This window comes from Orcinus orca, chromosome 12 (genome assembly GCF_937001465.1).
Source record: "Orcinus orca chromosome 12, mOrcOrc1.1, whole genome shotgun sequence".
NCBI classification, from domain to species: domain Eukaryota; kingdom Metazoa; phylum Chordata; class Mammalia; order Artiodactyla; family Delphinidae; genus Orcinus; species Orcinus orca.
Genome location: NC_064570.1, coordinates 41,584,720 through 41,608,835, shown reverse-complemented (window position 1 = coordinate 41,608,835; position 24,116 = coordinate 41,584,720). Strand labels below are relative to the sequence as shown.

General features: G+C 35.3%; 1 protein-coding gene across 2 annotated transcripts in view; it reads right to left on the bottom strand.

Moving 5' to 3' along the window:
- Nucleotides 1-24,116, bottom strand: part of CEP85L (centrosomal protein 85 like) — a 155,859-nt gene that overhangs the window by 51,679 nt on the left and 80,064 nt on the right. For both annotated transcript variants that reach the window (XM_049695512.1, XM_004264674.3), the window contains exons 4-5: nt 14,916-15,037; nt 5,541-5,658 (exon numbers count right to left, since the gene is read on the bottom strand). In XM_049695512.1, the coding sequence (XP_049551469.1) occupies nt 5,541-5,658; nt 14,916-15,037 (240 nt within the window). The remainder of the gene's footprint in view (nt 1-5,540; nt 5,659-14,915; nt 15,038-24,116) is intronic.

Below are 24,116 nucleotides of genomic sequence, written 5' to 3'. Positions count from 1 at the left end.
TCCTGGAAAAATGTTTATCTTATATATTTATCCTATCATTTAGTACTTAGGGTTTTCCTTGTATTTCCTTTTATTAATTGTACTTTTAAAATGAATTTCTCAACAATATTTTAATTCCTCACATAATTTAAAATTCTTCTAATATTTTTAGCAGCCCATTTTCCTTACCTTTCCAGATATTTCTATCTGTCCTTGCAGACTGACTTAGAGAGCCCTCTTCTGGCCTGATGCTGTGTCAAAAAACATTTTCTTCAGCTTGCAAATAATGTAAGTTTTAAATGCTTTTGGTAATATAATAATAATTGTATAATTCAGGTAAAACCTTTATTCAGAATAATAAAGTTATAAGGAGAAACTGCATGGTTCTATTAAAATATCCTTATCAAAGCAACTTATACTACTTAAGTAGTATAGAAATACCACTTTCGAATAACTGTACACTATTAATCTCGGTATGACAGAGCCTTGCTATCATGTGATGGAACTTGAAGATGAAGCCACATAATAACAAGGTATTTGATACACTAGTAACTGAAGTATGATAAACAAGCTGGAATCTCTGTTAAGTGCCTCTGCCTCAAAGAAGTCTGATAGTTATTTGGTCTTTAATATGTCCCGATTTTAATATAACAATGCCTTTAATAAAACTACAAGTTTGAAAATATAATGGCGGAAAGAATTCCACTTAAATTGATTTTTTTTAATTCTAGGAATAAAGATGTTAATGAAAGTGACCAAACAGAAGTACATACCACCATTAAGTAACTTGCCAATAATTTTTCTTCTTTTTGTAAATAAACAAGCCAATTATAAAGTTTACATAGAAATATATAAAAACAAATATTAAGGACAATTCTTAAACACAGTAATAATTTGAGAAAGTAGTCCTTCCGGCCACATAAATTTTGTTATGAGGCGTCATAGACCCTATGTCTGTGTTCCCATTAGACTGTACTCTCAAGGACAAAACCAATCTCATTCACATTTCTATTCCTAGCACCTAGACAATGCCTAATCTATAGGAATCATAATAAATTTTAAAAGATTGGGTAAATGTGTTTACCTATATGGTCTCTCCCTTTATAGTTTGAGATTCATGAAGGCAGGAACTATTTTTCACTTTTGTGACCTCAGAATTTAGCACAGTGGATGTTTAATAATTGTTTGTTAAATGGGTTCATTTCCAAAATGGTTTATTTATAGAATACTCATCAGAATTAGAGAGACTTCATGGTAGAAAAAGATAGATAAAGGAAAAGAATGAGAAAATGATATAAATAGAATGAAAATATTATGACAATTCAGAAAATACATTATCAAATCAACTTATATGTAAAAGAAATTAACTTTATTCCATTAAAGGGTTCATAAAATCCATAAGCAAAAAAACCAATACAGAAAAAATAAGCAGAAAATACGAAAAAACAATTGACAGAAAAAGAAACATGAATGGGTCTTAAATATATAAAAAGAAGTTCAACATCAGTCTTAGGAGAAATACATATTAAATCCATATGGAGAAAACAAGAAAAAGATCTCAAATCAACAACATAACTTTACAACATAAGAAACTGGAAAAAGAAGAACAAACTAAATCCAAAGCTATCAGAAGGAAGAAAATAAAGATCAGAGCAGAGATAAATGAAATAAAGAATAGAAAAATAATAGAGAAAATGAATGAAACCAAAAGTTGGTTCTTTGAAAAGAACAAAATTAACAAACCTTTTTTTTTTTTTTCGGTATGTGGGCCTCTCACTGTTGTGGCCTCTCCCGTTGCGGAGCACAGTCTCCGGACACGCAGGCTCAAAGGCCATGGCTCACGGGCCCAGCCACTCCGCGGCATGTGGGATCTTCCCGGACCGGGGCACGAACCCGTGTCCCCTGCAACAGCAGGCGGACTCTCAACCACTGCGCCACCAGGGAAGCCCGCAGAAAAACTAGATGAAATGGCGAATTCCTAGAAGCAAAACCTACTAACACTAAATCATGAAGAAGTAGAAAATCTGAGTAGACCTACAACTAGTAAGGAGATTGAATCAGTAATCAAAAATCTCCAAACAAACAAAAGCCCTAGCCCTGAACCTGATGGCTTCACTGGCAAATTCTACCAAACTAATTAAAGAAGAACTAATATCTATCTTTCTCAAACTTTTCTAAAAACTGGAAGAGGATGGAACACTTGTTAACCCATTCTGAGGTCAGCACTATTCTGATACCAAAGCCAGATGAAGACACTACACGTAAACTACAGACCAACAACCCTTTTGAACACTGATATAAAAATCCTCAAGAAAATATTAGCAAACTGAATTTAGCAGTATATAAAAAGGATTATAGTCCATGACTAAGTGGGATTTATTCCTGGAATGTAAGGCTGGTTTAACATTCAAAAATCAATCAATGCGGGCTTCCCTGGTGGCACAGTGGTTGAGGGTCCGCCTGCTGATGCAGGGGACATGGGTTCATGCCCCGGTCTGGGAGGATCCCACATGCCGCGGAGCGGCTGCGCCCGTGGGCCATGGCCACTGAGCCTGCACGTCCGGAGCCTGTGCTCTGCAACAGGAGAGGCCGCGGCAGTGAGAGGCCCACGTACCACAACAAAAAAAAAAAAAAAAAAAAAATCAACCAATGCTATTATACAGCACAAAAAACAGCAAAAAAAGAAAAACAATCATCTCAAATGAGGCTGAAAAGAGCATGTAGTAAAATGTGACACCCTTTTATGATAAAAACACACAAAAAGCTAGGAAAAGAAGAAAACTACTCAACATAATAAAAGCTATATAGAAAAAACCCACAGGAAACATCATACTCAATGGTGAAAGACTGAGAGCATCTCCTCTAAGATCAGGAAAAAGGATTCCCACTTACAACACTTCTACTGAACAGAGTACTGGAAGTTCTAGCTGGAGCAATTAGGCAAGAAAAAGAAATTAAAGGCATCCAAATTGAAAAGGAAGATGTAAAATTATCACTGTTCACAGATGATATGATCATACACATTCTTTAGCAATAAAGGATGGATTCAGGGACTTCCCTGGTGGCGCAGTGGATAACACTCCATGCTCCCAATGCAGGCACCCTGGGTTTGATCCCTGGTCAGGGAACTAGATCCCACGTGCATGCTGCAACTAAGAGTTTACATGGCACAACTAAGGAGCCCGCCTGCCGCAACTAAGATCCAGCACAACCAAATAAATATTTAAAAAAAAAAAATGTATCTCCACCCTCCTGGGTTTGAGCTGGAGAAATTAAAACAAACAAACAAACAAAAAGAATGGATTCAGCAAAGTATCAGAATACAAAGTTAAGACAGAAAATTTAACTGCATCTCTATACACACTAATAATAAATGATCTGAAGAGGAAATTATGAAAACAATTCCATCTACAATAGTATCAAGAAGAATAAAATACTTAAGATGTAATTTAGCCAAAGAAATAAAAGAATTGTACAATGAAAACTAAAAAACACTGCTGAAAGAAACTGAAGATGACCCAACTAAATGGAAATATAGCCCATGCTCATGGACTGAAAAACTTATATTGTTAAGATGTCAATACTACTCAAAGTGATCTATAGTTTCAAATGCAATCCCTGTCAAAATCCCAATAACATATTTTTTGCATAAATAGAAAAACCCACCCTAAAATTCATATAGAATCTCAAGGGACTACAAATAACCAAAACAATCTTGAAAAAGGGGGACAGAGGAGGACTTACACTCTGTGATTTCAAAACTTTCTACAAAGCTACAGTAATCAAAACAGTGTGGTTCTGGCATAAGGAGAGACATATATAGACCGATGGAACAGAATAGAGAACCCAGAAATAAACCCTCACATATATGGTCAAATGACTTTTGACAAGGTACCAAGACAATTCAATGGGGAAAAGATTGTCTTTTCAACAAATGATGCTGGGAAAACTGGATATCCACATGCAAAAAGAATGAAGTTGGACCCTTACCTAACACCATATACAAGAATTAAGTTGTAAGGGATCTAAGACCTAAAACTATAAAACTCTTAGAAGAAAATATGTGGCAAAAGCTTCATGACACTGGATTTGGTTAATGATTGCTTGGTTACGACACCAAAGACACAGGCAATAAAAGAAAAGTAGACAAATCGGACTTCGTGAAAATTTAAAAATCTCGTGCATGAAAAGACACAAAGGACTATCAACAGAATAAGAAGGCAACCCACAGAATGAGAAAAAATATTTGCAAATCATATATCTGACAAAGGATTAATATCCAGAATAGAGAATCTCTAAAACTCAATAAAGAAAAAACCAAAAAGTCCAATTTAAAAATGTGCAAAGGACTTGAATAGACCTTTCTCCAAAGAAGATACAGAAGTAGCCAATAAGCACATGAAGATGCTCAACATCATTAATCATTAGGAAAATGCAAATCAAAATTACAATGAGATATCATCAGGTTGGTTACTATCAAAACCCAGAAAATAACAAGTGTTGGTGACAATGTGGAGAAACTAGAACACTTGTACACTATTGGTGGGAATGCAAAATGGTACCTCCACTGTGGTAAAACAGTGTGGCAGTTCCTCAAAAATTTAAACAGAATTACCATATGATCCAGCAATTCCATTTCTGGGTATATACTCAAAAGAAATGAAAGCAGGGTCTCAAAGAGATATTTGTACACCCAAATAAATAATATAAAAAATGTTCATAGCAGCATTATTCACTATAGCTAAAATGTGGATTCAGCCCAAGTGTCCATTGAAAGATGAGGGGAAAAGCAAAATGTGGTATACATAAAATGGGATATTATTCAGCCTTAAAAAGGAAGGAAATTCTGACACATGCTACAACACAGATGAACCTTGAGGATATTATGCTAAGTGAAATATGCTAGTCACAAAAAAGACAAATACTGTATAATTCCACTTAACATGAGATACCTGGAGTAATAAAAATTATAGAGACATGAAGTAGAATAGTAGTTGCCAGGGGTCGGGAAGTGAAATGGTGAGTTACTGTTTAATGAGTACAGCGTTTCACTTTTATAAGATTATGTATAATAGTCCCAAACTAGAAACAACCCACATTTTGACAAGTAGAGACAGGTTGAATAAATTATGCTGTCTCCATCAAGCAGCTGTAAAAGCAAAGGAAAGGGATGCTGCCTATGTAATGATATGAAAATAATCACTGTATTTTATATAATTTTATATAATATTAAGGGAAAGAAGCAAGGTGTTGAATACTGTATTTATTTTGATACTTTTTGTGAAGGTAGGAGGATAAAATACATTTATATGTGTTTGTTGTGATATAAGTCAACTCTGGAAGGGTACACTAGAAACTGTTAATAGTAGCTCCTGTTCGTGTGGGGAAAGGGTGTGAACTGGACAGATGGAAAACAGCACTTGGACATCTTTCACTACACATATAAATATGAACCATGTGAACAGATTATTAACTCCAAAAAATGTCCTAATCTTTCAAGCTTAGTATATAATTTACATGTTTTACTAATAAATTGACTACAAAATCCTTTATAATCTTACCTGCAAACTAGCCACATAAGAATCCTCACAATTTACGTAATGTCCTAACATGGCATGTTGTGCTCGTAATTCATTATCCCTTATTCTTTCATGCAGGTGGGTAATTTGTTGCTTCTGCCTGCAAAACATAAGTTGAGGTACCACATTACAAAAAATATACTTTTCTAAGTGATAATTAAAAGCAGAACTTTCAGTATTCTAATTTGGCATAAGAGTTAAAAGTATGATCAATCTTAAAACTCATAATAGGAAATCTTTTTAAACCACAGTACCATGAGATATGTTAAATACAGAAAAAGTTTATACTGTAGAGTACTTCTGACACTTTAAAGAACATAATCTTTTGTAGATTGTAGATTCGAATCTTTTGTAGATTCGAACAAAGTCATGCTTTGCTCTCTTTCTTCTTGTTGCCTAACATAAAAACCGTTTCAATCTCAGTCTGGAATGTCTTTACCTTAATATTATTATTTCCATTCGTCCAAATTCTGTTCAACACTTAATACCAATTGAAGCTTCTGAAAATTTCATTGTCGGGGTGAGAGGTATTTTTATAAATATCATCTAGCTCAACTGCTGTACTATGCCTGCATCTTATCTACAACATCCAGGTTGTATGGTCTACACATAAACATCACCAACGATGGAGAACTCACATGGTGGCAGATTTGCATCTCTGGATAGCTCTGAAATTTCATTTTAATATAACCTCATGCTGGAACCAGGCACACTGAAGTTCAAGTATTTCCTCAGTGGATCATAGCTTTTTTTTTTTTTTTTTTTTTTTTTTTTTTTTTTTTTTTTTGCTGTACGCGGGCCTCTCACTGTTGTGGCCTCTCCCATTGCGGAGCACAGGCTCTGGATGCGCAGGCCCAGAGGCCATGGCTCACGGGCCCAGCCGCTCCGTGGAATGTGGGATCTTCCCGGACCGGGGCACGAACCCGTGTCCCTTGCATCGGCAGGCGGACTCTCAACCACTGTGCCACCAGGGAAGCCCCATAGCTTATTTTAATCAAATTATTTAACTTTTGTGACTATGTATCCTTAAACATTTGAAAACCATTATGTGCCAGGCAACATGCTAAGACCTTTATATGTATTATCATTAATCTTCAAAAATTTAATAACAAGTCTCATGCTAAGGTTATAAGAGAGAGAGTGAGAGCAAAAGAGAGCAAGAGCATGTGCTTTCAAGGAATAATAAGGATACACGTGGGTAAACAAATAGCTTGATGTTTTCCAAAATTACTTACAAAATAACTTTTGGAGCAAGTTCAGACTGCATCAAAGAGCTTATTCTATTCAGAGCTGTTTTTATTTGTTTTTCAGATATGCTATCCTTTATGAACATCCACACAGAAAATATCAAACAGGAAACAGATAGGTTAGGAGAGATTACTCACATGGTACTTTTCAAATAATGTAAAACTTTACAAAGAAAACTAAACTTCCTCTTCCAGCCAAGATGGAGTAACAGGAACCAGTTTTGCCCTTCCCCTTGACATAATTACAAAATGGAACAAAATACAGGTAAGAAAGACTCTCAAGACACTGGACAACAGGCAATCACCGTGACTTCTGGGAGGTGGACAACAAATTCTATGAGTCCTAAGATTGCCAGAGATTAGCGTTTTAAGCCTTAGCCTCTGAACAGGGAAAGTGACCTCTCTGAGTTGAAAAAACAAAGCTGGTAATCTGGAGAAACCAAGGCAGCTAGAGTTCACAGTGCAGAGCCACCCTTGAGTATTCAGTTGAGTGTTAACTAACGAATGCGTGAAGAAACTACTTTAAGTGGGGAGGGGGCGTTATGGGGTGGGGGTGGGGGATATGTTAGCCAAAAAGATTAGAAGAAACAGTGCCTGAGGCTCACATCGGGCCCGGAATTGTGCCTGTTCCCAAATGCCAAAACTTCATAATTTACAGGGTATCAGTTAGCAGCAATTTCCAACTGAGGGCAATTTGGGGCTCAGAACAAAGTGCAAGAATACAAAAATAACGGCTTCCCTGGTGGCAAAGTGGTTAAGAATCCGTCTGCCAATGCAGGGGACACGGGTTCCAGCCCTGGTCCAGGAAGATCCCACATGCCCCGGAGCAACTAAGCCCGTGTGCCACAACTATGGAAGCTGCGCTCTACAGCCCGCACGCCACAACCACTGAGCCCGAGTGCCGCAACTACTGAAGCCCGCACACCTAGAGCCCATGCTCCACAACAGGAGAAGCCACCGCAACGAGAAGCCCGTGCACCGCAACAAAGAGTAGCCCCTGCTCGCCACAACTAGAGAAAGCCCGCGTGCAGCAACAAGACCCAACGCAGCCAAAAATAAAAATAAACAAAATAAATTAATTAAAAAAAGAATACAAAAATATGTAACATCCAAAACAAGTTAAAATTCATAATGCCTGGCATCTCAAAGAAGCAGGAAAATATGACCCACAATAAGGTGAACAGCCAATCAACTGAAAGTGAGCTAGAACTGACACAAATGACAGAATTAATAGTGAAGGACACGAAATCAATTATTGTAACTATTTTCATATGTTCAAGAAACTAGAAGAAAGACATAATATGTTAAGCAGAGACATGGAAGACATAAATATTATCCTGAATGGGATTAGGGCAGATTAGAATTTGCAGAAGAAAAGATTAGGGAATTTGAAGACATATCAATAGAAATGATCCAAAAAGAAACAGAAAAAAAAGACAAATAGATGAAACAAAACAAACAAAACAAAAACTCAGAGAATCAATGAGTTGTGGATTTCTTTAAAAGGCCAAATATATGTGTAATTAGAATCCCTATAGGGGAGGTGAGGGGAGGAGGAATGAGCAAGAAAAAGTATTTGTAGAAAACTGGCCAAATTTTTTCCAAATCTGCTGAGAATGACACACCCACAGATCCAAGAAGACCAAAGAACCCAAAGCACAAATAACAAAAAGAAAACTAAACCAAGGAACATCCTAATCAAATGACTTAAAATCAGTGATAAAGAGAAAATCCTAAGAGTAGTCAGAGGAAGAACGGTAAATGCGTTAAGGGAGTATAGCCTGAAAATACTCCCAAAGTATATTAAAAGGATGCTTTTACATTTAAAGGCAGACCTTGGAGATATTGCAGGTTTGGTTCCAGACCGTGGCAATAAACTGAATATTGCAAGAAAGCCAGTCACACGAATTTTTTGCTTTCCCAGTGCATATAAAAGTTATATTTACATTATACTGTAATCTATTGCATAATAGTATGTCTAAAAAAAAAGTCTGTACCTTAATTTTAAAATATTTTATTACTAAAAAATGCTATCATTTGAGCCTTCAGCAATGTATATGTCTCTCATTTAATTACATGTGGAAGTAAAATCGCATTATAATTTTGCTAGGTAAACTTTTAAAATCAGTGGTGGATTATTTGGTATAGTGTGGATTTTTTTTTAATGGAATTCATATTAAATGTCCTTCTAACTCATCTGCTTTAGAAGCTAGGACTTATAATATTTCTAAAGCAAGGCCTAAGTGTACATATCATGGTTATTAAAAGTTATTAAAATTCCAACTTCACAGATATGATCAATTAACATATGACAGTTTGCTCATAGCAATTTGCAGAACATCTTTTACTTTGAGACGGACCCCATAATGCAAGAGTCATATTTATTCTCCATCACAAGTGTTGAAGTAAGATTTCGTTATTTTTATCAGCTTATCTGAGTATTTAAATACAGTTTCAATAGTTTGTTTCTATCTATTTTGGTTGTTTACACCTAAGTATATAGCTTTATAAAATCAATTTCTGAATCTATTTTGTTTCAAGGCCAACTGCTACACTGTGCGAAATTTGATTCTGACACTAAACACCTTAAGTTAGCATCAGACTCCACAGCTTTAAGGGCATGATCCCCAACAAGAAAGCCTCACTTCAGATGCCAGACTCAAGTGGGATCCCCAGACCATCCACACTTCTAACCAAATGGCTACAAATCTGGAGAGTTCCCAGAGTTTTTATTATAGAATTTCATTGTGTGGGCAAGATTGATTAAATCACTGAACTCAATCTCCAGCCTCCTCCTCTCCCTGGAGGTTGGACTGGCTCAAAAGTCCCAACCCTCTGATCACAGGGTTGGTCTCTATGGTAAATAGCTGAAGCTGCTATCCAGGGCCCAAGAATCACCTCATTAGCATAAATGCAGGTGTGTTCCAGGGCTCATGAATAAAAAAGACATTCTAAAGATTTACAGTCTCCTTTCCAAGAACCAGAAACAATGGCTAGTCAGATTCTCTATTGTTGGACAAGATCTTAAGAAGATTTGTAGATACTATATTGTAAATTGCAAGTAATGACAAAATGAGAATTCTCCTCTATACTGCCAGTATCATTTACTAATAGCATTAACTCAGCCATGACCACAGAGGGTATAGGGTTTCCTCTCTGAATCTGGCTCCTGTGCACTGACTTACCCCTATATTTTATCTGTTCAATTCAGCGGCACAAGCTATGCAATTTCTAAGTGTAAATCATCATATGAACTACTAGTATCAGCAACAGCATAGGTTAACCAACAACCTTAACCTCTTTTTCATTAAAATGAGGCTATTTGCTCTGCATGAATATTTAGTGAGTACCTACTATGAGTAATAAAATGTACATGAAACTGTCTCTTCTGTGAAGAGATCAAAGTCGACTGAGGAAAGACAAGTACGTAAACATAACTATTACATATACAAAACATGTATAATGTGGCTACTGTTTGCTGATGGGCACTATGCATCAGACAGTATTAGTGCTTTTTACATACATTTATTCATTTAATCCTCATGCTGTACAACTAGGTGGGAGAGGAGAGTTGCCTAGAAGAGTGATCTTCAAAAACCTCATTTTTTGCTTAAGTGGTGAAACTCCTTGTACCCAGGCAGATGAGAAGATCAATATGCAAAAGGTCAAGTACCCTATTCAGAATTACCTAAATGGTTAGTGTCCAATATAAAGCATTAGAAACCAGGTTTCTTCCTTTTTTTTCTGAGTTGTTTTTGAAATTAACCTATTTGCTTTGTCTCACAAGATGGGGAACATTTAAGAAGTTTCTTTTTCTTTTTAATTAAAAAAATTTTTTTACTTTATATTGGAGTATAGTTGATTAACAATGTTATGTTAGTTTCAGGTGTACAGCAAAGTGATTCAGTTATACATATACATGTATCTATTCATTTTCAAATTCTTTTTCCATTTACGTTATTACAGAATACTGAGCAGAATTACCTGTGCTATACAGTAGGTCCTTGTTGGTTATCTATTTTAAATATAGCAGTGTGTACATGTCAATCCCAAACTCCCAATCTATCCCTCCCCGCACCCGACTCTTCCCCACTGGTAACCATAAGAAGAACAGTTTCTATAGCAGTTATTTTTCCTTAACATTTATCTGTTTTGACCTAATTATCCAAAATCTACGAAAGCTATATGCATTGCAAAAAAAAAACCCCACGTTTTTCTCATGCAATCATGAATAACTTGATATTTTCAGGAATAATATCCAGCATACAATTTTTAGTTAAGTGACTTAAAAGGTATCATCACCCACACTGTATTCCAAAGTAGAAAAGTTCAGCATCTTTACTCTCAGTTCCATCCAGGAAGAAACTAAATCCTGTCAATTCTGTCTCTGAAATAGTCTCTGCATGTGTTATCACCATTTTAAAGGCCATTAGTCTAATCTGGTTCCTGGAAAAAAGATATACTATAATTTTGTTCTAATTTTCATCACTATATGTGTTATAAAGATCTTTATATATGAACATTTTTACTTTTTTTTTTTTTTTTTTTGGTGGTACGCGGGCCTCTCACTGCTGTGGCCTCTCCCATTGCGGAGCACAGGCTTCGGACACGCAGGCTCAGTGGCCACGGCTCACGGGCCCAGTCGCTCCGCGGCATGTGGGATCTTCCCGGACCGGGGCACAAAACCATGTCCCCTGCATCGGCAGGTGGACTCCCAACCACTGCGCCACCAGGGAAGCCCAAACATTTTTACTTTTAAATTCTGGTCATGTTGCTTTAGAAACAGGAGTTGCTACTTTTTCTTCCTCTGTTTTATATAATATCAAATGCATTAATCATCAAAAACTTTATAATAAGCATGTAAAATATCAAAGATTATTTAAGACACTGGGTGTGGTAGATTGTTTACAAAAACATCCACAAGTATTCCCTTCCCTGTATTACTCATACTCCTTTTTGATGTGATTTTGCTGTTCCTACTGTCCACAGGTGAAGTCTCCTGGCCTTGTGACCAATAAGAACATAGTGGAAGTGATTTTTTTTTTTAAGCAGACTTTATTTTTTAGAGAAGTTTTAGGTTCACAGAGAAATTAAACTAAGGGTACAGAGATTCTCCATAGGGACTTTGTGCCAGTTCTGAGCCTAAGCTCCAAGAGAACGTGTGTGCTTCATTTTCTCTTTGAACTTCACCCTATGAACAAACCCTGGTTAGCATACTGGAGGATGACAGACCCCCATGGAGCATAAGGACCATCCAGATAAGGCTAGCCTAGGCCAGCCAACTCCTACTTGACAATGTGGCCACCATAGATCCATAAATGAGACTAGATAAAGAATCGGCCAAAAATGGGCAGAAGACCTAAATAGACAATTCTCCAAAGAAGACATACAGATGGCCAAAAGATACATGAAAAGATGCTCAACGCTGCTAATCATTAGAGAAATGCAAATCAAAACTACAATGAGATACCACCTCAGACCAGTCAGAATGGCCATTATCAAAAAGTCTACAAATAATAAAGGCTGGAAAGGGTGTGGAGAAAAGGGAACCCTCCTACACTGTTGGTGGGCATGTAAATTGGTACAGTCATCATGGATAACAGTATGAAGGTTCCTTAAAAAGCTAAAAATAGAGAGCTACCATATGATCCTGCAATCCTATCCTGGGTATATATCCAGAGAAAACCATAACCTGAAAAGACACATGCACCCCAATGTTCATTGCAGCACTATTTACAACAGCCAAGACACGGAAACAACCTAAATGCCCACTGACAGATGAATGGATAAAGAAGGTGTGGTACATATATACCATGGAATATTACTCAGCCATAAAAAGAACGAAATAATGACATCTGCAGCAACATGGATGGACCTAGAGATTATTATACGAAGTGAAGTAAGTCAGACAAAGACAAATAAATATGATATCACTTACATGTGGAATCTAAAAAAAATAATACAAATGAACTTATTTACAAAACAGAAACAGACTCACAGACATAGAAAACAAACTTATGGCTACCAAAGGGGAAAGATGGGGGAAAGGGATAAATTAGAAACTTGGGAGTAAATACACACACTACTATATATAAAATAGATAAACAACAAGAACCTACTGTATAGCACAGAGAACTATACTCAATATTTTATAATAACCTATATGGAAAATGAATCTGAAAAAGTGTATATATATATATATATATATATAAATAAAACTGAATCACTTTGCTGTATACCTGAAACTAACACAACATTGTAAATCAACTATACTTCAATAAAAAAAATTTTTTTAATTAAATAACAGAATTGGCCAACTGAGCAACTTGAATGATTTTGGATTATTTCCTTAGTATCCATCTATATATACAGAATTGACAAATATAAATATATTTTAATAGATTACATCAATAATTATCTGCATTTCTTACTGCCATAGACTGAATGTTGTGACATGCACCCGCCCTCCAAATTCACACATTAAATCCTAATGCCCAATGTGTGGTATAGGGGGTAGAGGGCCTTTGGGAGGTGACTAGGTCATGAGGACAGAATCCTCATGAATGCAATTAGTGCCATTACAAAAGAAGCTCCAGAGAGCTCCCTTGCCCCTTTCATCATGGGAGGTTACAGCAAGAAGACGGCCATCTATGAATCAGGAGGTTGGCTCTCACCAGACATTGAATCTGCCGGTGCCTTGGGACTTCCCAGACTCCAGAAGTGGGAAAAATAAATGTTTGTTGTCTATAAGCTACCCAGTCTATGGTATTTTATTATAGCAGCCCAAATGAACTAAGACACTTATTAACTTATACCCAATAGAATGGTATAATGGTGTTTAAAAAATAATAAAAGCCAAGTGATTCTGATTGAGGGCAAATCTATTCATATTAATGAAAGTCTGAATTTTGGTGTGTTTAAAAACAGTATTAATTTCAAGTCTATACAATGAGTTAAATTATTTAAGTGTTCAAAATATATATCCAACAGGGTTTATAATTATTTATACATAAAATTCACTTGTACTAGAAGTATCTAATATTTTAAAATAGCCTTTTCATAAAATCAATTATAACTATCTCTTACAATCTTCATTCATTTATCAAACATGGAAGTATCAAGCACTAAGTACATGTACTACGTGCCAGGTTCTGTTCAAGATGTTGAGAACATAGTGGAGAATAAGGAAGCCCAGATGTCTATGCTCTAGTTTACTTCCCAGCAGATCTTGCTTAACACTGCTAAGTTTCTAAGCAAAATCTTTTGAAATTTCAACTATTAAATATATTTAAAGATTTGAATTAGGATTTAATTTTAAGGTTAAAATATCTACTACTTTATCCCATATAAGCATATGAAAATAAGTAGTAACTAGCACTGATTAAGAAAAAATGCCTCCTCAAACTAGTTCCCAATTACCATGATATGCAACATGTTTAACTATCCCAAAAGTATACATAAATGATGTAGAACCAATATAGATCATAAATAATTAAGTAATATTAAGGTTTTTTGCTGAGAATAATCAGGAGACTATCAAGTTTAAAGAAATTTGTTTTCAGAGCTTTGGTACTGAAATAGGCAAAATTTTGGAAATGTCTCCCAAAATTTTCAAAATTCTTATCTGTAGGTCATTTAATTTTAAACATTCATGATTTTCATGCTTTCTGTGCTATCAGATCTAACATACATTAGTTAAAGGAAGCTACCACTTTAAAGTAGCTTTCCAATTTGATAGTTCCCAAGTATAAAACACAAAGACACTAGCTTTGATAGTTCATCAGCATTGCAGCTAACTTGTTACATGTACAAAAAAGATGGAGAGGAGTTTCCAAATAATGAGTTACCCTAATATAAATAAGAAGATGGTAGAAAACAGACACAGATAGACAGATACATAGATAGATAGATAGGCAGATAAACCAACTGACCCTCAGTTCTGATAGTGGTTCTTAAAAGTACTGGGATTGGGGATGGACAGACATGAGACATCAGTGTACTTGTAAGGTTCTATTTCTTAAACTCTAAGCAGTGGGTACAAAGATATTTGTTTTATTAATCTACATTTCGGCATGCCTGAAATATTTAGTAATTAAAAAAAAAGACTCACCGATCAATTACAATTTCTTTCTGCCTTAGTAGTCCTTCTTTTATTTTCAGCACTGATTCCCACTTATTGAAATCTTGATAGCCAGGAGGTGAATAACTTTGACGAGATGATCCAGTCAAAACCTGCACAAACATGTTTAAACGATTAGTATACTAAAAGTGGCTAAAGGGAATATTTATATGTCACCTTGTATTTTCCCAGTGATTTTCATTTAAAAAAAAATAGAGAACTGTCCATTTGATTTTTTTAAAAAACCATCTTAAATCACACCTGTGAATACAATATAACTTGAAGAATTTCAAGGAAGTTCTAAAGTAAATGTACAAATCTAATGAAGAATTGGTGACAAGAGAACATTATTATAATACTATATGTAAGATCCTGTTCTCATTACTTTGTGGAAGCTTTCTGGAAATAAGTAATTAATCATTGCCTAAGGAAGGAGTACAATAAAAGAACATACCAAGGCTAGACTGTACAAGCATTACCAGAAGGGTTTTCACAAGGGAATAAAAATAGTATCTGTAGCATTCAGACTTCAAATTGTCATTCATCACATCAACCTTTAATTACACTGAAATTTCAAAAGCTAAAATATTTTCATGATGTAGTAAATATATCCATAGAAAATGACTATTAAGCAGATAATCTAGATGATTACTGGTCTCCAGTGTTTATTATATATCATTAAGAAAAAATTCGATTTAGACTTTAAGAAAAATTTAAGATATTTAAAACAGATAATAACAAAACCCAATACAGCAGATATCCTCAAATTTCTATCACTGAAACAAAATCAAAATTTTAATACTGGTGGTACTTATTGAACTGTGTCCCTTCAAAAAGATGTTGAAGTCCTAGCCCCTAATACCTCAGAATGTAGCCTCATTTGGAAATAGGGACTTCACAGATATAGTCAAGATGAAGTCATGAGACTGATGTAAAAGGGGAAATCTGAACGCAGACATGCACACAGAAGACTATGTAAAGAGATACAGAGAGAACACCATGCGAAGATGAAAACAAGAGATTGGAGTGATACATCTACAAGCAAAGGAACACAACAAGATTGCCAGAAAACCACTAGAAACAGGCCTGAAACAGATTTTTCTTCACAGCCCTCAGAAGGAACTAACTTTGCTGACACCTTGATTTTGGACTTCTAACCTCCAACACTGTGAGACAATAAATATCTGTTGTTTAGGCTACCTTGTTTGTGTCCTTTGTTATGGTAGCTCTAGGAAACTAGTGAATTTCCAATACAACTGGTAAATCAAATAGGAAAATAAATTCCTTGGCAAGCTAAGAGATGCTATATAAACACCACAAAGCAACTTTAGGAGAATCAAATGTGCAGCAATATTTTTTATCCTTTGTTTTCCAAAGATGCTACTGACAAGACCTACTTCTGAATAACCACTAACTGGGTGACATCAACTAGTCCTAGGTTAAACCTTTAAATTAAGATGATTGTCAAGTAATACTAGGACAGGATGTTTCAGGCAGCACAAAGACAGCACAAGGTGATCAGATTAAGAAGCGTAGAAACTAGATAACAGGGTATATAACTTTGTCAGATGGTCACATATTTGGAGTCTAAGTGACACATAGGGTTATAGAGACAGGTTAGTCAGAGATCTGGTCTTTGAATTTCACTCTTTCTCTTGCCCAACATATAGCTCAGGCTGATACTGGGCCAGTATGCACCAGTACAGATATATTAGTTGTAGCAGTACTGAAGTACTTTCACTGTGGTTGAACACTAGCTGCTGCCCAAACCCAATCCTGAGAACTTTCCATCATCCAACAAATAAAGAGTTACTTCCTGGCATAAAAAGGGGCCCTCGAGACACTACTTATGGCATCCTTCCTGATTGGTTGGTTTCTACTAGTCAGCCCCTCAAAATTCCCCCACCCCAACACTACCTACCAGCTTATATTTAGTTGGCAGAGCTAGGATTCAAATATAGGCAGCCCAACAAAAGAGCACCACACTGTCTCACTCTTTCTCCTATGGCCCAGTTGACCAAGAGGTATTTCAAATTTCATAGCATTACAGGAACTGGAAAATATGTTTGAAACTAACTGCTCTTAAAAACCAAGAGAAGATTAAGCACTATAAACAATATTGTTGATATTAAGAGAAAGTCTATGCTTATTGCAACTCCATGTTACTTAATGACTATCAGTTTAATAGGTACTCATTTCATGAAATTTATTTTGTCAAACTGTAGCTCAAACAGGAATTCATTAAAACTGGTAAAAACTAAGCAAGACAAAAGACCATATCAATAATTCCAAAACTCAACATAAGATGTGGAAATTATCAGGATGATATGGTGAACCATTTGTGCTATAATTTATAATACTAAATATTTAATTTTTTTGTAGAATAAAAGTGAATATATATTTTATTTATATATTGAATTATATATTAATATCCTGATAACAGGTTACAGATATTTTAAATATTGGTTTTTGTATATTGTTACCATGCCTAGCAAAAAACTTCTAAGATAGCTTGAGGATCTATGGTATCCTCTTCCAAAACTTTATAAAAGGTTCCTCCACTGCTGATTAACACAAATCAGGAATGACCTATACGATAATATTTTAAGCTATGTTTTACCTTACATATCTTGTACCTATTTCAATAAGACAAGTGCCTAGACAATAGATGATGATCTTTTCAAGAAGACATTAACTATTCTATTCTTCCACCAGTCATCTGCTAAAATTTTTCCCATGGCTGACAACTGAAGGAAAAGCCTTTTCTTGTTTTATAAAACTTCCCGGCATCAAGAAAGAGGGAATAAAGAGAAGAAACAAGTAGATCTGCAAGACAAAAGCAAACAACAGTACTACTTGGTTTATAGCACCTGAGTCACCGACAGGATGGAATGCTGAAGTACTTGCCAGATACATCCAGTGAATACACATAAAACAAAACATGAAACTTTATTCTTCTGATTTGTAGCTTCCTTAACCTAAACCCTTTAGAAAACAAAAATTGACCCATAAAATTGAGCAAACAGGAATAAAGGAAAGGAAGCCTTTCTCTGTAATTAAGACGCAATAAACAATTACCAAATCAGCAGCATGGCAGTCTTCCTACGAAACTTTAATCCTGATTCATAGAAGTAGTTTAAAAAGGAGAATGAATCCTGACACACAACCTAATGCTGCAGGTGGAGTTACACATAATTTTAAAAACCTGTTTATATCTACCTATCACTGAAAATGACAATTACGGAAACATGTTACCTTTTAAGGCTTTTGTAATGAGGCCATAGGGCATGCTACACTAAATGAAGTTATAGAACACAATTTGAATTACCTAGCAAGAGTTATTAAAATCATATTGTGACATCTCAAATAGCAAGGCAGCTACTGTACCTTTATGATTTTGCATACTATATAAACAATGCTGTACTACTAAAGATATACAGAAAAGAAACAACTGATGAAATTTTATATTTATTATAATTTATAGCAAATTGGAAGTTTGTATCCTCTGACCAACATCTCCCCATTTCCCTACCCCCTACCCTCTGGTAACCACCATTCTAGTTTCTGTTTCTATGAGTTTGGCATTTTTAGATGTCACATACAAGTGACATCATACAGTATTTTTCTTTCTCTGACTTATTTCATTTGGTCAACTAACTTCCGAAGGGGCAAAGCTGATTAAATGGGGAATTGAATTTGGTATCTAATCAAAAGAAGTGAAAACGTATGTCTACAAAATCCTGAAAGCAAATGTTTAATCACCCAAAACTGGAAACAAACCATTAACTGATAAATGGATAAACAAACTGTGCTACATCCACAAAATGCAATACTAACTCAACAAAAACAAAATATATACTAACCATGGGCCTAGACTTTATTTTTCTCTCTATCTCAAAGTAGGACTGAGGGGAAATGAAGGCCTTGCCTGCTGAGGGAGAATATGTAAGTACTCAAAGATGCTCTGTAGATGATACAATGCACTATCTCGGCTATAATTTCCTATCTATTCATCGCTACAGTGCTATCCTACATAGGCAAATAATTGAGAGATAAATGACCAGATGAAGTAAATACTGTACACCAAGAATGCAAAAACAGAGTTGGAAATGAAGGGTAGCACAATATGCTACCCCAAAATACGACTGTAGGAGTTCAGGACACGCCACCATAATTAATGACATATTAATTATTTTGAGCTGTAGGCACTTGAAAACGAGCAAATGCAGGGAGAGGCTTTTTCTGAACTCCACTCTCTGCCTAAAGACAGATCCTCCCAAAGGAACTCAACTGTCATAAATCCCCTCCCTGGGAGTTTCATCAATCTGGGAAGATTGGCTCTTGTCACAGGAAAGGAGACTAGAAGCAGACATTGCACCCAGACAAACTTTCCCACAGGAGGTTATCATCTTTCCTATCTATTCTTCTAAGGGCCTATTCAACTCTCCTAAAAATCGTCTATTGTCCCCTGAGAGGCCTGCATCCCTCCTCTGCTTTTCCTGAATTGAGTGGTATTTAATCATGAATTCTAAAGCCACCTCTCTGAGTTCCTCATTTTCGTACACAAGGTACATAGGTTAATAAACTTCTATTTGTTTTTTTCTTGTAATCTATCTTTTATTACAGTGGTCTCAGCTAAGAACTAAGAATGGTAGAGGGAAAATTATTATTATTATTATTATTATTATTATTTTAACCAGTACGCGGGCCTCTCACTGTTGTGGCCTCTCCCATTGCGGAGCACGGGCTCCGGACGCGCAGGCTCAGCAGCCATGGCTCATGGGCCCAGCCGCTCCGCGGCATGTGGGATCTTCCCGGACCGGGGCACGAACCCGTGTCCCCTGCATCGGCAGGCGGACTCTCAACCACTGCGCCACCAGGGAAGCCCGAGGGAAAATTATTTGTCCTCCCCTATAACAATTACAAGCTGGTTCTTAAGAGTTGTCAATACTTAAGAAGAACAAAGAAGCCTTCTCTTAAGATGGGACAATGCTGCTTCCAAATATGAAAAAGAAGAAAGTATTTCATATTGAAATAACCTCTCCCCATAACCATTAGTAACACATTTTTATCCCAAGTAGTTAGAAAGCAATTAAGAATTTCTATTCAATAAAATCATAACTGGTCATGAGAGGAATACCATTTTGTGGCAGAATTTCAAGTCATCAGTCATGTTTCTACTTGACCATAACCAATATAAGTAATCAAGGAGAATATAATTTAAACATATGAATATATTATATTTATAGCTTGTGAATAATAAAACTGTAACTAGACATGAACATGAAGTCTAAAAGATAATTATCAAGGCATATAACTGTGAGCTAACTTCAAGCACGGAACAGAAAGGACATCATCAAAGTAATGAATATTTCAAAATCTGTACAGCAAAACAAGGACAACTTTTACAAGTAAACATTTTTTATACATATTTGGTAGTTACCAAACTCAGGGAGGGAAGGGAACTCCTCATTTAGATGTTTTACCTAAAAATACATAAGATACAATTGTTGCAATGGTGGTTTGGAGGAGAAAACAGTAGACTAGCCAAATAGTCTAGCCAGTAGACTAGCATAACTCTTCTGCATCTAGAGCCCAACCACCCAGAGATATAACACATATATTGGCACCTCTTATTGTAAACAGCAAATTCCACTCTCATAACTGAATAGGGAAAACAAGCATCTACAACAATCCCAAACATATCTATTTAGATGAGACCCAGATGCTATGAAAAGTTGCCAAAATATGTCATGTAACGGTCAAACATGCTTCTAAAATAAGCTCACTATTTGCATCTGAAAATAGTTCCAAATTCTTTGGCTTCAGCCTGGACAAATACTGTTAAATTTAGATAATCTAGTGCTGCCACACTTAACTAGAATACAGCCTCTGCAGTTCTTCAAGTTTGTTATCTCTCTTTCATTTGCTTTTGTTCCTTAGCTCATTCACCACTCACAACATGTCAAATAACACAGCAGATCTTCCTCTCTTTCCTGGAATAGTCTATCTGAAGAGATACTCTATGAGTGCTTTTTGGTAAAAGGATCAGGACACCTCACCCAGAAGTAAGTTCACAAAGCTCAATAATGAAGATGAAAATAAATTACAAATTACACAGAGTTTAGAGTTTTTATTCAACGAGAAGGAAAAACACGGACTATATGATTACTGAAAGAACTGTCATTAAAATAAAATCTGTATCTTACATATTATATTATTACTAAAAGAATGTGCATTTAATAAAAATAATCTGTATCTTAACTAAGCCCATGTAGTTATTTACGGAATGTATTACTACATATTTCTCTAACAAAATAAAAACAAATCATATAAAAAAATTCTATCCATAACCTCTTCATCAGAGTGACTAATTATAAACAGAAGTATGCATCTTAACTCTTGAAACTTAAAGAAGGAACTGAGTTTTTAATGATCTCATTAGTTCTTCAATTTGTCTTTATAACTAACTCTATAATGCTATTTTTGCCATCCTAATATGCTTTACTGAAATAACAATGCAAATATATCAAGTTACTTCAAGGGTAAAAGACCCTAAAAAAATGACAAAAAGAAACTAATGAGAGGAATATATCCTACATTTTATATCTTAAAAATACATGTACATGAAAATAAAGAGAACCCTAAACATATTAGTGATTCTCACCATGCTAAACAACTAAGTTACTATTAATGTAACTATTTTCTTTTGGAGGAAGGGACACTTTTCCTCTCAAAAATCAATCTGGTTTATGTCTAATCTGTGTTAGCATGAGCATGTTTTCTAAAAATGCCAACAAAGGAATGATCTATGCATGAAACATGATCTCATTACAGTTATAATGCAAAAGTGAAGCGGGTAAATGATATATCCAAGATTGAGGAACAAATCATTTTCCCTAAGAAATCAATTAGAAGATTGGGGGTGGGGGGGTGTTTAAGTCTTCAAATTTAATCATGGATTTTACTTATAAACAAATAGAACGTAGCATTTTCCAAAGGTTTTGTATAATTACTTAAGGATAACAAATGTACCAGACTACAGAACCAGATTCTACTAAAACGGAGCTGTAGCATAAGCGCTAACATATTTCACTTATTTTTAAAAGCAGATTACCAAAATATGTTTTATCAAGTTTTTTATCATATTGTACTATTGAGAGATAAAAGAAAAATATATAATAATACATGTGTTTGGGGACCAAAGCACTGCCTACATTATTTTAAAAATGAAAGGATTTTTCTCAAAGTATACAAAAATAATTATTAATGATGGTTATTTTGTGAGCAGAGAGGGAGGAGGCTTTTACTTTATATCAGTTGGGATTAACTGACTTTGCTTACCATACATGTACTACTTACTTCTTTTCGGACAGTGTAATTATGGGCCATTAAATACTTTATTCTTCCATATGTTAAAATTACTGCTTTTTAAAAAAATATTTCAAGAGTCAACAATGGGTAATCTTCTCAGGGTAAAATTGTTGAGAGGAGTTTAGAGGGGCAACTTGATTGCTGTTCAATTTAAACATCCTTTCACATATTTTGCTAAAAAGTATAAGCACCAGAAATGTTAGAGATTTTCTTTTTTGTCATGCCCAGAGTCTAGTTCATCCCTAGCCCATAGCACACAATCAACAAAAAGACAATGACTAACAACAATCCCTCAAGTATATTTCTCAGCCTTCAAAACAATCCAAAATTATTTTGAACAGCACAGACAGGTATTGTAATTAGAGTGACAGTACTTATGACAGTACTTACGGCAGTGGTTCCTTTCCCACTTCAGTCTGCATCACGATAAGCTTGGCCTTATTCTTTTATAACTCCTGGTACTCAGCACAGAACCTGACAATATTTGCTAAATATTAAGCAATCTAAAAATTTACAATCTACAAAAGTCTACCATCCCTGAAATTACCATTACTTAAAAATCTCTACTATCATTTTTATAGCAATGATATACATAATAAAAAGAAATGTATATACTCTAAAGATTAGAGTTCAAAGATCAATCCACAAACTTACATTTGAATAAAAATCATGCTTTCCAGCTCTTGAGGTTCAGCCTCATTTCTTTCAGACCCAGGAAATCTCTGAATAATCTACATAACTAATTTAATTTTAGTTTGCATTTTAGAGATACATTTGAAAGAAAGTCTTCAGTGACCATACTGTGTTTCTATTTTGCAGGTGTAAAGTCTCAAGAGCATTTTCTGATTCTCAAACAATCAGCACACAGATTCATAATGATCCAAACACTGAATTTTTAGATATTTTATGTTTTTAAGTTAGATTTTAAAAATCAACATATTATGCTGGAGTCAACAATCAACTCTTCAACTATCCATGGCCCTAACTAAGCAATAAACCTATAAAAATGAATACATTAACACAGCCTGATAAACTTTGCCAAAAGTATGCTCTTGATCTTAATGCTAAGGGCTGGTCCTGGAACCTACTCACCACCTTTGACCAACTCAAGGGCAAATGAAAACCCCAGATGATGACATGTTCACATCCTTTTGCTGTGCTATATAAGCTTTTAATTTGGAGATGGGTTAAGGAGGAAGTACAGATTACTGAGATATAGCAAAACAATGTACAACTCGCAGTACATTAAACTGCTGATAAAAAGTTACAATGTCTACGTATTAGAAAGTTGGGCTTATTAACCTTGTCCACTGGGACATCACTTGCTTTATAAGATAAACATGAATTTTACATATCAAAATCCATTTTACATAACCTTTTCAAGAATGCATCTATGCTGAAAATTCAAGGGTCAGTTGGTCAGTTGCATTTGTATTCCATACCTTCCTTTAACTTATCCTTTTACAAGCTCACTTGTAATGGCAAAGTAACATTCAAAATATCCATTAACCTTAATTTCCAAGGGATTAGCAGTGTGAGGAGTAAAGAAAAAATAAATCAGTCCCTATTCATGAAATTTATGGTAAAGAAAAAATACCTACAAAATGTATAAAGTCCCCCTCTAACTTCTGCTTAATCTGAGTTTCCTGAATTGCTAAGAGATATTCACTTATTACTTATGCAATTAAAAATTAAGAACAAACAAAACAGGCTTCTCCCTACCTATTTTTGAATAATAAAGGCATTCCAAAGGTACTTTCCAAACAAGAAAGTAAGGAATAGATTCCAGATAGAAGAAATAACACACACAAACGGCAG